Source organism: Xiphophorus hellerii, chromosome 21 (genome assembly GCF_003331165.1).
Source record: "Xiphophorus hellerii strain 12219 chromosome 21, Xiphophorus_hellerii-4.1, whole genome shotgun sequence".
Taxonomy (NCBI): Eukaryota; Metazoa; Chordata; class Actinopteri; order Cyprinodontiformes; family Poeciliidae; genus Xiphophorus; species Xiphophorus hellerii.
Window position 1 is genome coordinate 1,142,393 of NC_045692.1, and position 18,181 is coordinate 1,160,573.

General features: G+C 38.1%; 1 protein-coding gene across 4 annotated transcripts in view; it reads right to left on the reverse strand.

Annotated features, from left to right (window-relative positions):
• Window positions 1-368: 368 nt before the first annotated feature.
• The window catches only part of plppr5b (phospholipid phosphatase related 5b), a 68,617-nt gene continuing 50,804 nt past the window's right edge, over window positions 369-18,181 (reverse strand). For 3 of the 4 annotated variants that reach the window (XM_032551078.1, XM_032551080.1, XM_032551079.1), the window contains 3 exons: window positions 13,475-13,651; window positions 12,043-12,177; window positions 9,519-11,821 (listed from right to left, as the gene is read on the reverse strand). In XM_032551078.1, coding sequence (XP_032406969.1) covers window positions 11,570-11,821; window positions 12,043-12,177; window positions 13,475-13,651 — 564 coding nt within the window. In that variant the 3' untranslated portion in view covers window positions 9,519-11,569. Of the gene's footprint in view, window positions 5,393-9,518; window positions 11,822-12,042; window positions 12,178-13,474; window positions 13,652-18,181 lie in introns of those variants that run through there. The other variant, XM_032551081.1, reaches the window with a different exon arrangement.

An 18,181-nucleotide genomic window follows, 5' to 3' on the forward strand; every position in this document is an offset into this window, starting at 1 on the left:
TGATTCTCCCATTAGTGTCCTTCATTCTTTCTAGCCACTGGAGGGCTCTATGATCAGTCTGAAGGGTGAATTCTCTTCCGAGCAAATAATATTTAAACGAGTCAAGGGCCCATTTAATAGCCAAGGCTTCCTTCTCCACAGTTGGATCTCCATGGATTTGGCCATCACAAATACATTGAACTTGACTGCACTGTTTTCTAATTAGAATTGACTGTAGGTAACTCAATCTGGATTTCCTGAATTGATGATAAATAAATTGTCTGGACTGACTTGAAATCATTTCTATTTAGCATGTGCTGTGAAAATAATATGTTAGCATTCTCTTTAAAAAGTGACACAGGATTTTGGAGGATTTAAATATTTTTTTATTCAAAGTTTCTGATTGATGCTTTTCTGCAGTGTAAAAGGTCACAATTTAAACTGAACACAGAGAAATAAGAAAATGAAATGGAAAAATACAATTAAATATGTCAGCAAAGGAGCAGCCACACCTGTGACAAAAGGAAATAAATATTTAATATATTATATATCTTATACAGCCCGAGGATTGTGGGAAATAGTAGAAACCAAGTCAATAAAATGTATGGCTCAAGTAGAGTAACAGGAATAGAATAAAACTCAGTAAAAGTTCTCACTAAACATGACAATCAATATTCACACAACAAAGTATGAAACATACAGTATCTGTGAGTGTGATCAACATGAACTGACGTGAGGAAAACAATAACAGTTTCTACCAGAAGGAATAGTCACACAGTGCACAGTCTTAGGAAAATAGACAGCAGTAATGTGTCTATATATACATATATTAACATAAACATATTTACACTTTTTTTCTTTGAATTGTACAAGAACATTATTGACTTTTAGAATATACTTTATGTTTGATCAGCTTTACTAACTGAGTCAGGTGATGGAGTGTGATGTTTGTTTCCAACATGATCAGCAGTGAGAGCTCCTGCTGTCAGCATGGCACTGCCTGCGCTCCGACCACAACTGCTACAGTCATCTGTACAAAAATAGAGATCTGAGTGTGTATGTTGGGGGGTTATCGCTTTTCATCCCTCTCTTCCTGTCCTCTGATGAAAGACTGCTACTGCTACAACATGACACAGAGGATGAATGGAAGTGAAAACACGACACAGAGAAGTAAAATTTGACATTAGTTTTCCTCCAGTATATGGTTGTGTCTGTCCTATGTCTGTCCAGCCCCCTCTGCATCCATCCTCCTCTCAGAGAAGCAGCTGGATGGATAGTTGGGTTTTCCTTCAATCACTGGTTTGGTCTCAAAGTCCTGAGAATAATTGTCTCTTTTATCATGTCCTCCACAAATTAATACATTACATAACTCATTCAACAGAAAAAGAGTATAAAATAAAACATATTAAATTAACATAAGTTAATTTACATTACAGACCACTAACGTCAACATCAGATTTTCTTTTTTTATTGCAAACATATTATGCCGTTTTAAATACCATATTGTGTAATAAATCTCATTTTATGTGGACTATTGTGGCTTTTTCATCAAGCTTTCAAAACATAAAGAAAACCAGTTTTTATCCTCTCTATGTTCACCTTCCTGCACCATGTGACATTGTATTTGAACCCAACAGGTTTCCTTCCTGATAAAAAAAAAAATCAACCAAACCAAAACATCTGCTGTTTCTAAGGTATGAAGAAGTCAAACTTTCAGCATAACAAAGGTGATTGATATCGTTAACACATTAGGTCAAGAGGCGATTAAAACAAAGTCATCATTATTTCACCAAGTCGTGATGTTAGGTGTTGAAAGTTATATGAAGTCTCACTCAAGATAATAAAATCTAAAAAGAATATTGGTTTATTGATACAATATTCCAGACTCTCATGGTTTCATCTTGTTTTTTTTAAAACTTTTGTGAGGAGAGCAAACACACACACGATGACAGAAGTCCAAAACACAAACCTTTTCATCCCACGGTGAAGATTTCTTCCTTAGTTATGGATTACTGCCCATTATAAGAATTTAGGTTTTATCAGAAAATAATAATAGCAGGCAGAAGATTGCCTTATGTGCACTGATCTGTAATCTGTAAAGATTGTATATCAACTTTATTTCAATTTGTAAATAGCTGTTAAATGCTTTTAAAATGTCTGTATAACCATTCCCAGAATAGTGCTACTCATTGAGTGTGTTGCTTATGAACAATTACTTTTTCAAAAATTCTTAGCAAACAAACCAGCTTACAAAATTTGTTTTTCTTCACAGGTCAGCAGGAATTCTACTGTTTGTAGGAGGAATGTTCCAGGAACCGAATCGAACTGCATGTTTCAAGTCTGAACACATGCAGAAAATGTATATGTGGACATAAAAGCACAAACAACTTTCTATAGTGCACCTTTAAAATATGACTTTAAACAGCAGAATAGATGACTCTGCTCTTACGGAAACTGAATCACTTGAAACAAAGTCAATCTGAATGTAAACACAACTAGTATTAGAGAAAATCGGCCGATGTCCAGTCAGCCGCCAGCAGCGTCCAATCTGTCCAAACTCTGAACAGCATTGGGAGACTGGATCGTCTTTATATCAAAACCACTCCAAAGTCATTTAAGTGTTTTATTCTAAAAATGGGCAGGATCTTTTTAAAAACAAATTATAATTTTTAAATTTTTTTTATTAATTTTTGATGAGTGAAGTGGACCAACAACATCATATGCAACGGTCACGCTAAAACCCAAATATGTACCAAACCAAGTCTTTTGGTGAACTAATACAGCCCAGGTTATTTGAGCAGTGAGGGGGAATTTATAAAACATGAAGGCTGAGAAATCCTTAAACAGTGTGTGTTGTTTTTATTGTGATTCCATTTTGAATATTGTGGGTGAATTTAGATCAGTTGTGAGTAATTCACAGTGCTCTGCTGCATCATGATCAGGTATGTTACTGATATGTAATTCTGAATAGTTTATATTTATATATTAAAAAAATCTACTGACCTTCTGAGAATGCCCCCTAGTGGTAACCAAATGTAGCAGCTGAAAGTTTCAAGTTTTGTTTCAAACTTCCTGCATCCAGACGTGAATGACGCGTCTGCATAGCGTAGAGAGTTTCAGTAAAGCTCCACTGGCTCACTGCTGTGATATCTGAGCTGCAGTGTCCTGTTGTTTCAGTATGATCAATATACACAGAGAGTTGAAAAAGCTCAGGAGTTTTGTGATGTCATAAATTACATATTATGATTATCAATATCGCTGTGAAACCAATCACAGATTACCTGTCGTTGGTATATCTAACATATTTTAGGACGTGGTGTGGATCAGATTTGATTTAGATTAAAAAAGGATCAGTTGTTGTTTTGCTCGTGTTCATCCTGAACACTATGTCCTTTTTTGCATTTTACATCTGGAAAAACATTGTTGAATATAATAACTAAACAGAAAGAGACTGAATTCATTGTCCAGTGGTGTGCACACAGACACACCTGATTTCTGATCTAATCCTAACTGTAAATCATAGTTTCTAAGTGCTGTAACAGGAAAACAACCATTTCTACAACAGAAGGTGTGTTAAATCCATGTATGAGGAGCAGGGAATGAAGCTCTGAGATCTGCAACAAAGCAGCATTCAGAAGACGTGACCTGGCTGGTGGACTGATGAAACGTCTTTCTCTCTGTGTTTCACAGGACAGCATCAGAGGATAAGACAGAGCAGACTACACTTTTAATCATGGCATTTATTTTAAGTGAGGGGAATCTAAAATATTCCCCTATCTTAAACTAATGTTCGTATTTTTCTTTAAAATGCTGGAAGGTGGAATGTGTTATTTTAATACTTCATCTCTAATATGATTTTTTATAAATGTAACCTCTCTCTTTTATGTAAACAGACCCCAGGAAGAATATCTGGTGGAGCATGCTGCTGATGCTGATCTCAAAAAAACATAAACACATGGAGGATAAATGAATATTTTCACTGGAGAAACAGAACGCTTTGTCCTGTTGGATGTGCTGTTCCTGACTGAAACAACAGGATGAACTGAAAGAAAGACAAGATGATTGTCTTGTGCGGCTGATAAAGTTTTTAACAGTTTTGTTACAATACAGACCCACCATTTAGTGTAGACATTCATACCCACAAATGTTTGCTGTTTTCAATGCATCTTTTTGACTTTGAACTTACTAAATTCTTCTTGTTCTGGTTCTAAAGTTCTTAATAAAACTGAGGTAAGTGATTCATGGGCCTGGACAGTCTGGTGTGTTTCCAGGTAGTGTTGACTGGGATAGCTCAGATGTATTATTGGCCAATTTCTTACAAGAAAACACTTTTAAGAACAAATTTTACAGAAAGCAAACAAATAACTATAAAATCTAAGCAGACCTACTCAAAACAAGCTAGGTTATATTGCCTAAAAGCAGGTTGGGAAGTTTTTGGAATGGTACAACTCTACAGAGATTAGATACATACTACAAATGTATCTACAGCAAATGAAATGAAAGGAAAAACTGGCATCATCAAAATGCTGTTCAGGGACAAATGTTTCTGAAAAGGTTTAATCATATTTAGGTAAAAACCTTTCTCTAACTTCACTCATTCACACCAGAGGTGTTGTCCTGTGAAAGACAACTTCTGTTAAATTTGGATTATTTTTGGACATTAAACCTTTTACATATATTTGATTTCTTTTTTAAGTCTGAGTTTAATAAGTTTACCAAGTACTAAATCTGCATCCAGTGTAAAAATCCCATCTATCAATTTGCTGTTCAGATCATTTTTTTTGCTGTCATGTCAGCAACTCAAACAGAAAGTGTAAACTGTGCTATTAGTTTTGCATAAAGTAGAACTGATCTGGTCTTTACCAGCTCATATGGAAAATGTGCTAATATTGCACATTTAAAAAGACGTTTTATTTTTCCTTTTAACATATGAAACTCTCAAAATTTAAAATGGGAGTGCTTCTCTATGCTATGACTGTATTGCAACAAAACTGTTTTACTCTATGTGAAGATGTTCAATTCTTCTGGTTGTTGAAGCCTTTAGAATTCAAATTCCCTATTTGGGAGGAAAGAGTCTGATAAGAACTCAGAATAAGTGCATAGATGGAGGATAGCAGAAGCAGCCTGTCACACTGAGTTACTGACTCAACTTTTTTTTGCCCCTTTTTGAGTTCAGTAAACTGTGGATGACAATAGGAGCCTGATAGAGACAACATAGATCAACAACATACAGACAAACACGCACACACACACACGCCCACGCCCCCACACCTACACACCCACACACACACGCACATATGGTTTACTGCTGCACTCCGGTTAATAAGACTGGACGGTAAAGAGTGTGGACGTCCAATGGGTCTGCCATACAGCTGATTCCACATCATGTGACCTCAGCGAAGGCGATGTGATTCTAGAAAACAGGTAGAAGAGCAAAATCAATATTTGAAAGAAAGAGTTACACTTTAAATCAGAGTTTGAAGGAAAACTCAGTTTTCAGTCTATGAAGTCTGTTCTCAACAGCACCGAACTTAGACATACAGAGGATGAAGGAATGCAATGTCAAACAGCAATAAGAGGGAAAAATGTCAAAAAATTGCAAAGTTGATAAAATAGATTTTTATTCAAAAAGCTTTAATAGGAAATTCTTTCCACGGCACACCAGGTTCCAAACTCGAGAAATTTATTTGAAGATAGCAACGTCCTTGCACAGAAACACTGCAATCTGAAGACATGCCAGACATGCAGCAGAAAAGAGTTTAACCATCTCCAACGTAGTTTTTGGCTGTGGGACCTGAGTAAAGAGACAGGAAATGTGCAGGCCCTTAGAGAGAATTTCCAATATTACCAGTAAATGAAAACTCTTTGAGATGGCATTTGTTGTGAACTGGGCTCCTGAAAGAATGACACCTGACCTAAGTAAGCAAGATGATTCCTAGCTACTTACAACAAACATCCAACAAGGTTCAGCAGATTCAACCACAGAAAGCTTTATGAGATAGGCGTGGTGGTCTGCTTGAACAAGGACATGATGTCCAGATTGAGAAGTCTTTCAGTACTTCCTCTACAACCTGACAATAGTCTCAACTCAACCCCTCAAAGCAAGCACAGCCTGGAATGAGGCCTACCTACTCTAAGTTGTCAAACAGATTGGCCAAATAAAAGTTTTTCACTATAGCCTCAAAATTCCTCCCTGTCCTGAGGTTTAGCCCACCACAAAGTCATTGTTCTTCTGACCACTTGGTATCTGTCTCCTGTTCAAAGTCCCCGGGAGCAACCAATCCCTGGAGGCCTTCTTCAGCTTCCTTCAACAATGGTGTCCAACAAGGGCTGTAAATGTGGCAGAACCAAAATGACCTTCGGTGGAGGTCTTGAATAGGGCTCATTCTGAAACTACATCCTCAATCTCCTCCAGGAAAGTAAAGAATTTCTCCTGAAGTTCTTGAACTTACATATATTTCTCTCTGTAGCTCCAGGACGCATTCAGGACAGAAATCCTCCTGGGGGAGTGAGATGAAGATCTAAAGAAAAGGTTCCTCTGCCAGGATTCCAAATTAACCCTCACCCGTCCATAGGGTGTAGTTGGTTTCTTCAGCAGCCACTTCCAGCAGATGCATCTCATTGTCTGGTGATTGGCTGACAGTTCCGCCATGCTCTTCCTCTTAACCCTCCTGTTATGTTCGTTTCTAGGGTACAGCAAAAATGTTCGTGGGTCAATTTGACCCAGGGAGTGTTTAATCATGCAATAGTGTCAGAAACCAAAAAATTCCTCCAAAACATTTTTGTATCTGATTATTAACTCCAATACTAACCATTTCAATCAATATTTGTGCAATGATGTTTTATTATTTCTCAGAAATTAAGGATCAATGACGACAACCTGCTCATTTACTCATTTGGACATAAAAAATGGAATTTAGATTTTTAATGTCCACTGAAAAAAACCTAGACACAAAAAACAATAATTTCCTTGAAGTTGACCTTTGGTAAATTATTTTATATTATACTTTTTTTTTTTACCAAAGGGTGATCTTTATAATTGAACTTGAGACACACATACTGTTCTGGGTCAAATTGACCCGCTGATTAAAATCAAGATAAATGAGTCATGCAGAGAGTATTTATGTTTTCATCCACTTCTGCTGAGTGTCCACTCAGAGTGGGTGGAGTTTGTCCACAGGAACAGAAAAGATTCCCGTCAAAGGTTGTGTGAACACCTGCTTTCTCGCAGTTTCCTAGTGAAGTAAAGAGAATAGTGAGAAAGTGGGCTTGTGTGTGTGTGGTTGCGTGTGTTGGGGTGTGAGTGTGTGTGTGGTGAAATATGGTTCATAACTGCAAGGAAACATATAGAATTGGACATTTTAAAATCTTTTTTTGCACTTTAACCTGACTGCCGGGTCAAATTGACCCGAACAGTATCGATGTAAAAAGTAGACCTAGGGTTTGGTACAAATGTGTAACATGAATAAATTTTCAACTTATGTCTAGAGTGCACCTATTAAGACAAATAGAAAACGTTTCATGCAAAAAAAATGCTTCTTTTTTTTTTTTTTTAATTTGTAAATTTTAAAACGGGTCAATTTGACCCGGAACATAACAGGAGGGTTAATATCATAACCCTGAATGTCTGATAAGCAGCAGCAGCTATCAACCTGGTCATGGACCTCAGGCCCAAGGTCCCCTGGAACCAAGGACATTTTTAAACCACTTTGTGTACATAGGAGAAATCCAGGAACAACCACTGAGAGGCCACTCCTCTCAAACAATCCCCTTAAGGTAACACCATTGTTGCAGATTAAAGGCCCTCAGCAGCACAACAGAAGCACTACTTGGCAACCCTTCCAGAACACATTCAGACAGCCTAAGACGACTGAATAATCTGAACAACTGTTCTGCACACAAGCACAGGCAACATTCAGTAGCTTTTCTTAAGAACTCAGAGCAGCAAAAAGCAATTCTCTGGCTTAGTGGGGAAAATGACAGCAGTGAGGCACTGAGTGTGTTCCCCACACCCTTTAAAAGTTCTCTTGTAATGGGTGTCAGTCTTTCTTTGCTCCACTCTTTTTAGTAGAGCAAAAAAAATGAGCAGTGCTCCTGGATTGGTCGCCTTGTGGATGCCAGCCAACAGCATGCCTTCCCCACTTGACATCGTGTTCTCCTCATGTCTCCTTGCTGGTTATGGTTTGTGTTCTGCCCTGGCTCCCTGGGGTCTTTGTAAGTTTTGTTCTTTATGTTCAATTAATGTCTTCACATACTCCACCCCCCTACTGTTCTGCATTTGGGTACAACCATCACTCACCAATCATGACATCCTAGAATTGCATTCCACGGCCCACCTCCCTTTTTTTGCCCTTTTATTTAGCCATTTTTATATAGAATGTTTTTTAAACCCCCTCGTCACACTTGTTTTTATTTTTTGCAGGAGTTTCTTGTTTAAGTATGTAAATGTATGAGTAGTTTAAAATTATATTGTATTTCCATATGTTTATTGTTTTGTGTAAAAAGAAATTTGTGGGTTGACCTTTCATAATAAATGGACCTCTGACTGCTTGAAAAGTGAATTCATGACCTTCAGTATTTATATTTGAGTTCCCTGGTTTAACTTGTTCATACTGGATGACTTAAGGGTTCCTCGTGCCGTGGCATTTTGTTCACTGTGGCCTGTTTAGCTCTCAGTCATCTTTAGGCTCTGCTATTTTTAGATCATGCAATTTTCCTCCAAGCCCCTCACAGCCGAGGTAAGCGTGAAATGTTCTGCTCTTTGTCAGGCCACTGAGCACTGCGTTTCCTCTGCAGGAAAACAGTCATCAGATATATGCTGTATATTTGATACATGTTGCAGTTTAATTTTCCTTTGGAGTAAAAAACAAGATGAGAAAAGTCCGCTGTAAATCCAGAGATCCTCTAAATGCATCTAGATATTTAAAGATGATGAATAGATCACTAAGATTCAAAGAAACAGTAGAAAAACTAACCAAGAGAGCAGAGTCTAACCTGACAATTGTAATCATCTATCCATTATCCAACATGCCCAGAAGCCACAGATATTGCTAAAGTTAATAGCTTAAAAATTTTCTTTTTGATATTTGTGGTTTAATATTTAATATTACTCTATATGGTAACATATAGTTCTTGTACCTTGTTTCCACTGCAACATTATAAGGCGTTTATATTTAGATAATCTGTGAATTGGAACTGTGTATATATTCTAAGATGAAAACTAACGTTTCAAACAGTGTTTAGTGGACATAAATAAATAGTAGATTAGCTAGAGATGAAAAACTGAACATAGCTTTTAAGTGATCTGAGTTTAGTTAGATCACAGGTCAAATCTGATGCTGTGGCAGCTTTCTGCAAGTGATTATGCAGCTTTCTATCACTACAAGTGATAAACAGCTTGTGAAATTATTTTACTTTTAAATCATTTAGAAATATATTTTCTAAATCGGGAAAAGTCCCACTGGGCCACAGACCAAAGAGGTGGAATAATGAATAAGGTTTAGTCTGACAGTAAATGTGGGCTCTTGTGTTTGTTTTTATCATACTGTGCTCAGATTGGATGAATCTGCCTCTGATTCTAGACCTATGTTAATTTTTACAGGAAACACTGATGTTTTTGAAAGATGTTCTTCCTCTATTCATGTAGGATGAAGAATCTCATTAACCCTGTTCTTTTATCTAGGCCTGCTGAGTTTCTGGATGCTTACAGACGCATTTACATCTAAACCCCAGCAGGTGCTCACTATGGGACATTTTCTCTTCATGTTTGGTGTGGAACTCAAGGGAAAACACACGTAGGACTACTCAGATTTTTATGAAAATAAAATGAAGTGAATCTTATGATATTCAAAACACTGCACTAGTAGCAGTGTGTCAAAGTAAAATGAGAACGGTTCCTGACGCTTAGTTCCTACATCTGATTCAACTTTGCATTGAAGAAATATCTTTTTTTGAAAAATTTGGTTTATAAACAACTTGTTACCGACTTTTTACCTTTCTTCCGACTTATAGACCTTATATAGGCCAGTTAAACTGGTTAACCACTGTAAATACAGCATATATGTTATGGCAAAACTTTGTTTTATTTAAATCAATCAAGCAATCAATCAATTTTATCTATGAAGCACCCTTCATGTTGGAGGCAGCTCGCTGGAAACACATAATAAATGGTATTTCTGAACTGGGTTTGAACCGTCCAGGGTCACAGTCTGTAGGTGCAAATACCAGAGCTGTGAATTAAACTCAATCTGGTGGGATACACCAGCCCTCTTTGTCAGAGGGCTGGTGTATCCCAGGGTTGGTGTATGTTTTCTTGAATATTAAAAGCAATGTACTTTCCTACATCGCAAGTAGGATCTTTTCCTACTTTCCTGGACTAGCCAGGGGAGTCATTGCTCATTTTCTTTGCTTAATTTCTTAATAAAATAATAATCAAAATGCATTTTGATTTGTTCTTGATTGACTCAGTGTTTCACATTAGATCAGATTTATTTATTTCCTTAACATGTAACCAAAGAAAAGAGGTCTGTTAAAAAAAAGGTACAGGATGTCACTTATAGTTTTGCTTAACATTGTTTCCTGGACAAGTCATCTTCTAGGACTTCCTGCTTTCATATTCAGTAAGTTCTCTGGATTTCTAGATTTTTCTGTATGAGAGTTGCTTTTAAAGTCATCTCTAGGGGTGCAAAAATTTGATTTCCAAACTATTTGTAACAACCTTTTTTTCTGCTGGAATCACATAGTAGACCAGAGTCTGATCAAATACAACACAACCAAGCTGTGTTAGTCTGCTCAGTCTGTAGATTTTTCTAAAAAGAAGAGAGGTGAAAAAAGGATGCCAGTGGAGAAGTGAAGCAACCAGTGACTCCTCCCCTTAGCCAATCAATGACTTGCAATCTTCTGATGTCAAGTTTTCAGTCCAACTCAGTCAGCTTGAAACTCTACAATTTTAACAAGTAAAAATCTGAAATTTGTTGCCTAAATGATTGTGAATCAGGTAAAAAATGTAAAAATTTAACTGTCTTTGAGAATTTATAACAAGTTGAGAACAGAACAACTCCCACTTAACACGACCAAAACTAAGCCACAGGCGGGCTGGAAGCAAAGACGCAGGTTTTCTTCTCCAGTTGCATGTTTTTAATAGGATTCACTGCATTAATCATGCCACCTGTTGGTGGTCAGAAAGTTATATAAGAACTGTGTGGAAGCAGGGGCAGCATGAATCACAAGGCCAATCATTATAATATTAAAATATGACTTTTCGGTATGGAACAGAGAATCAAGATGGCAGCTTAAAGTGGATGCTCCATGTAGCCTGCATCAAAACTCTGTAAAACCAGAATTATAAACTGAATTGGAAAATGACAAAATCATTTGTCATTGATTTAGTGAGAGGACTGTGATTTCTCACTGAATATTCACATTGAAAATGTTATCATAAGCTGTTCCAATGGCGGTTTCAAGCAAGATGGCTACAGAATATGGCTACAGAAACTTGGTTACTTTAGAGTAGAAGAGTTCAATACAGATCAAAGTTCAATGCTTCAGTGAGATGGAAAGGATTTAAAGTTGGTTTATCTTTAATGGTTGATCAACCAACCACTAAAGGTAAACTAACCTCTGGTGGCTGGTTAATGGGGGTAACCAAGCAGCAGAAGCAAACACAGACAGTAGAAAAGAGGAGGAAGCAGATTTGTCTAGAGATCATCTTCCAAACCAAATCAAAGTTGTTTTGCCTTTTATTTCTGAGGTGCTGAAACCAGCTGAGGCCCCGGAGCCAGCGCAGGAAAACATGGAGGCACTCCTTAATATAGCAAGATTCCTCATCTTCATCATCTGTCTCCTGCAGTAGCAACATGCATTTGAGGCATCACAAAGAGAAAAATCCACATGTTCCCGAAATGACAAATAATCTCCGCAAATTGTACTCACATGTGCTTCATGTTTCGCTAATTAATTTAAACATTTAAATAAAAAAGCGTCTAGATCTGCTACCAGATCTCCTTATAGGATGAAAGAGGAAGTTAAATTCTGCCAAACCTGACGTATGAAGTGCTCACCAACCTGGGAAGCGATGTACTTCTCCAGAGGACTGTCCAGGTGGCCCATGTTTAGCATGGCCGCGTTGGGCTGCGGCTCAGCAGGAGAGTCCTCATTCAGCAGCAGCTTGCCTTTGAAGTTATGAACGACACACACCACCTACAGAAACAACGATGGTACAATGGTTACCAGAAACACACAGCAGAAAAGCAAAGGGCGCTCTGAGCCGGCTGCGTCCTCATGGTGCCACTGCTGTGAGGAGTGGAGCTCCTCCAGGGTTATGGAAAAAGTGTCTATGAGTGTCAATTTCCACTTGGTTGAGTAGATGCAGACACCTTGAAGCTGCTGATTCAGAGGTTTCACTTAGCTACAGCACAGAGTAGCAGGAAAGGTTCTGTTCTATGGGTGACATACTGTATGTCATAGAAAAACAGTATCTTCAGTCAGGGCTTTTTCAGAGTTGCTGTAATACAGACTGCTACCAGAAACCCTTCCTGCCCACAGCCATCTCAACATCAGCTCTCTGAAGAAAACTGGATCATGAGATGCAACAACATTTAATTTTCTTTTGTGATCATTAAAGTATTTATGTTTACTTTTTTGTATTTATTCAGAGTAATTTTGTCTTATATTAAAGATAAAGCTATCAAAGATATTTATTAAGAATTATGAATAATCCCCCCAATAAAATCCTTTTTAACATACAGTACAGACCACAAGTTTGGACACACCTGTGTCCAAACTTGTGGACACACCTGTGTGTCCAAACTTGTGGACACACCTGTGTGTCCAAACTTTTGGTCTGTACTGTATATCAATGACAGGGGGAGTCCTTTTTCACAGCACTGCAAATATTAAAGTATTTTGGTTAACTTGACTAACTGGCTGTGACAGGAACTGCTGTCCTGCATGTCTGAGATGTGTCTCTGTTCCAGATCAGCTAATTCAAATGATTGCATGACCTCCTCTGCAGCCATCCAGAGCTGCAGAAGCCTGTTAATCAATCACTAATTCAAGTCAGAAAGGAAACACCAAAAAACGGCAGGTCAGGAATCTATGAGGACCAGAACTGAGAAATACCGATCTATGAGGATTAGAATATGAATAATGACAAAGCTGAACCACAGTCCCATCTCCTCACAACTCGTATTCTGGTCCTCTAATAATAATATTAAGAAACACATCGCTAGTTCTGGTGTTGTGTGGAGGCGATGGATGGTCTTCCCTCCCCCACCTACTGTCAGGATGATGAGGACAGTATCTTTTCTGCTGGGAAGACAGGAACTCAACAGAATGTCTGTTAGTGATTCTGTATCCTGGAACAATGAATTACTGTTCTGTGTCATATTTCTAAAACAACAGCGTGAAGGTTAAACTGTTCAAATGGTGCCAGGACAGGACTTTACTTCTCCTAAACAGAAATGTTTCCATAGTGACAAAAATGTGTGATTCTCACCAGGAAGGTGGCGATGGCCATGCCAATGATAAAACCTGCGATGACATCCGACCAGTGGTTGCGGTATTCCGCCACACGGTTCAGACCAGTGAGGAAGGCGAGACACATGAACCCCAGAGACATGACGGGCTTGGCCAGGCGCGTCCCCTTGGCCTGGACCGTGCAGGTCACATACATCTACCAGGAGAAACACATGACTGGGTGAAATGACCGCCCTATTCAGTTGATTCTGTTTATTATCTCTGCCGTTATAGTGCATCAAAACCACCAATTCAACATCCGGAGGCTCGGAGGAGTAAAATTAGATTCTGGTTAGGCAGTTAGAGGGACGGGCCGCTGTGATGTTGTGGCTGTGTGAGCTCAAGGTGCTACTGGTCAGGTGGAAATGTAGGTTTTGTTGTTTTGGATTGCTGTGTTAGTGACATGGATATGGTTGAGGATTTTTGGAGGGATCCATAAACATGACTGTTATATGTGAAATGTTAATAGGAGTAGTTTGTTGCAGCTAGTAGAGTTGGCTGTGGCAAAGCCCCGTCCCTCACTCTCACCAGGAAACTGTTAAGACCTATCACCAGACCAGAAGTAGAGATAAAGCTGATAAAGAACCTAAAATTAAAAGGTGAAAGAATTGCTGAAATCTGCAAAACTGAGATTAGGAGATAAATTCAAGAAGAAAAGTTACGGTAAACAAAGGAGGCAACATTCTAAACAATCTAATAAAAACTCACACAAAGGAGAAGAAAACATTAAAAATCCAGACCAACTTAAAAAGAAACAGAAACCATACAACATGGTGGATACATTACAGCTGAATCATACTTAGAACATGTTAAGTTATGAATCTGTGCAGTTGTTAGATGCAGCAGCAATTTTACACACTTCCAGGTCTCAAAGCCCTCTGTCATCACTGAGGCAGATTCATCATTAGAGCTTTTCTTGAACAAAACTATGAAACTATGGCACACATGCATGTTAATAACAAGTTTGGCCTTGATTTAGTGCCAGTAGGGTGAACTCCAGAGAGAAAGTGAGGCAGGGAGACACATATGGCGTGTCTTTGGCTCTAATTACTAATCTCTAGTATTGAAGCAGCAGATAGCCTCTAAGGACATAGTTTATAATTCTTGATTTGAGCACAAAATTTCCTTCAAGGCCCACTTAAATCGTCTCTATTTTCTCTTTCCTAACCCCTTCATCCCGCTATTTTTATTCAAATTGATCCATACAGGCAGACAGATGTGGTTTCATCAGTTGTAAGCAGAAAATCAGCATAATTATTAGATACAGGCTCATCAGTCTGAGTGGAATTAATCTATATAATGTGTTGTATAGTGAACCGCATTGCTTAAATTACTTTTCAGTAATAGTAACATTTATTCAATATTACTGTATATACACCAATCATAGGTTATATTGATATTTGCATTATTATTGAATACATTCCAAACAAATCATAATCTAGAACGCAGCTGTCATGGTAACAGTCCATGTTTCCTAAAGCAATCTAGTGACCCACTTCATATCTCCTCTTTAAACTCTTCCATATTTTTCAAAAGCATACAGATTAGTAAGGTTTTTTTTTCAAAATGCCTGAATGAAAACATAAATAATAGATAATTACATCACTATGCTTACTACCAGCACAAAAAGGAACAAATCTTTCAAGGTTTTGACTGACAACCTGGTAACGTAGTCTTAGTCAGAGCCGAGTTCAGTCTGCCACACCTTAATGATACTAACCATAACTACAAATTAAGAGATGTAAAACAGATAAACAATGTATGCAGATATTATTTAACATATGTTCTTTGATAGGACATTCATACACTGTTGGAGCTCTGAAGCTATTGTTTTACATAATGCTGCCTTTAACGTGTTGCAACTGTAAACCTCTTGATGAAGTACTACAAGCTTCGGTAGATGCAGAAGAATTATACATTGTCATATCTGCTTACTATTTAGAATCATTTAGTAGGATGCATACAGATCAAAAAAGCACAAAGCCAAATCTGTTCTGAAATATTTAAGGGTAATGTATATAGCACATTAATGCCGGCATATACAGCATTAATAAATAAATATGTATATATATACATATATATATATATATATATATATATATGAAGTAGATTAAAAGCATCCTCACCTAGAGGGATCAGGAGAAAGCTGAGGCTGCAGCCTCTGTCACATGGCTATTAGGCTAGAAGGTTGCTTGTTCTCAGCCTGTGAGCGTGAGCTCCTACAATTGGTGAACAACAAGCTAAATGAATAAATGAAAAGAACCAATAACCAGCACTGTCAACCACTTCAAGTATCCAGCATGTTGAGGTGTCTGCACTGAGGTTCTGCACAGTGCAGCATGAAATTCAAAAGCTTTAATGAGTTATTGCTGTGACTTTACAGCTACGCTGGTTTTGTAACAGTACTGCATATGTAAAGTATATATTGAACCTAAAAATTGCGACAGAGCCACAATGACTCCAGAGCCACAATGACAGATTCGTCATTGAGTCATTATCTATCACAAGTGATAGATAAAGGTCGACAACCATTCAGCAGACCTTCAAACTCCATTAGTTGGTTCTTCTTCATGGGTGTCCGCAGCCTCCTAGATGTCTTCCAAAGCTCCTTAATCAGTTCATGCACTTTAAGGGTCACAAGAGCTTCTTTGTGGGTTTCTGTGGCCTTCTGGCTTTGTCCACTGCTTCTTAGATCCCGGCATCAGTGGCATTAACACAATCTACAGAGCTTGTCATGACTTTCTGAACGCCTCTTCTCGGTCTATGAGCTCTGCAATTTGGACATGACCCTGTATAGGCTCCTTTGATGAGTCTGGAAACATTGAGTCCAGTTCAGCCCCAGAACTATGTAGTTCCTTGAATCAAGCTATCAGTTCTCCAGCTGTACTATGAGCCACGGCTTGTTAGATCTTGGGTTGTTTCTTTTGGCCACTGCACTCTGAATAGCCAGCTTCTTTAGCCATTACCTCTTGAAGATTAACTGTCGATCAGCAGTTATCTCTATGGTTGTGTATGTCATAAAATATTGTTTTTGTGTTAAAAATATTTGTTTGTTGGCTTGACATAATATTCTTCTTTTCTTAGGAATTAAATGTTTTATGTTTTTCATAAAAGGACATAGAATGTCCTAGAATGAATTAATAGAAAGCATTCTTTGAAACATCACTCTAAAGTTTAAAGGTCTCTGAAGAGATGTAAATACACACAGGGAGTAGAAGGGCCTACTCCACAAAGCAATTTTTGTGAACAATCTGTTTAAGTCAGCTAGGTATATGCATGCAATCAAACTTCAAATATAAAACCAGCAGCTTCTGTGAAGACATCCTGCTTGGTTTTCTTTAAGAAGGTCTGAGATTCTACAGAACCCTAACCCACCTGAAGCAAGCAGTCCTAACTGGATTTCTACACTTAAACCGTGATGCATGGGATTTATTATCTTTTCAATGTTAGATATTAATGTTAGATAATGTTCAATATTAGAAGTAAATGTTTCACAAAGAAAACACAAGTGATAGATAAAGGTAAACACTACACAGGTTGTCTCCCAATACTCCTAACTGGTTGGGCAACCTTTAGAGGTAACGTCTGTAATCAAGCATTTGCCATGAGTTGCAATGAGCCTACATCACTACAGAGAATCATTGATCCACTCATCTTTGCAAAATTGTAGCCATAAAGCCATGTTTGAGGCTTTTTAAGTATGGACCACCATTTGGAGGTGATGCCACTGCATCTCAACTGGATTCAGGGACAAACACTTTTTCCCACCACTGTCTATCCCAGCAGAAGGATTCTTAAATGTACCATACTCCAGAAGGATTTCCTGACCTAAACTGAATTTACATCAGCAATGTTTGCAGGTCATATCCAGTTACTGTTCTACATTTGTGTGCAGTTAGTTGCTTCCTGGATGATGTTGGCGATGCAGAAAGGCAGCACTGTGTTGATGACTGAGAAGCCACTGCACTGATGCCTCTTTCCACTCATGACACGTTTTACTGAGGCACAAATCTATTAGATAGATTAGACTTACACAGGATTCCACTCTGCTGGGTGATGTTAAATCCTCTGAAGTTACATAGGCCTGTTTGAAATAAGATTCAATTATAGCAGACATTGTGCACCATCTCAGACTGGGGTCAGTCACCTTTTAAGCTGTCATTTCCCAGACCTGCCAAATATGACAGAGTGTATCGATGACACACACATCCTTGTGTTATGGACTCAAAATCCATCCACTGCTGCTGCAGGAAATGAACAGGAAAGTGACTGAAAATATTTTTACTGCTTCAACATCCATCTATATTAACTAACTGAGAAATTAAAGTACGTATCACAGTACACTAAAACTCATGTCATGGTAATCTGTGATGTGACCTTGTACCTCACTGCCTGGTCTGGTGGTAGAGCAGTCTGAGCAGGAACCTCAATGTAGGGGGGGTTGCCTTTTCTAGTCTACTGGTATTTAGTGCATAAGTACCCACTGTCCCCGATCTCTGAAGTCTAGGTTTGAGCTAGTTAGTTTCTGATAGGCAGTTAGAGGGGCAGTTCAGGTTGGTTGTTTGGTGTTGCACAGATTGTCAGCAATTTACTTTAAATTTTGAAACACTGTTTTGTGATTAAGAATTTAGACATGTCTGTTGAAGACTTTAACAAATCTCCATCAGCAGAATTTCTGGAGCAGTGT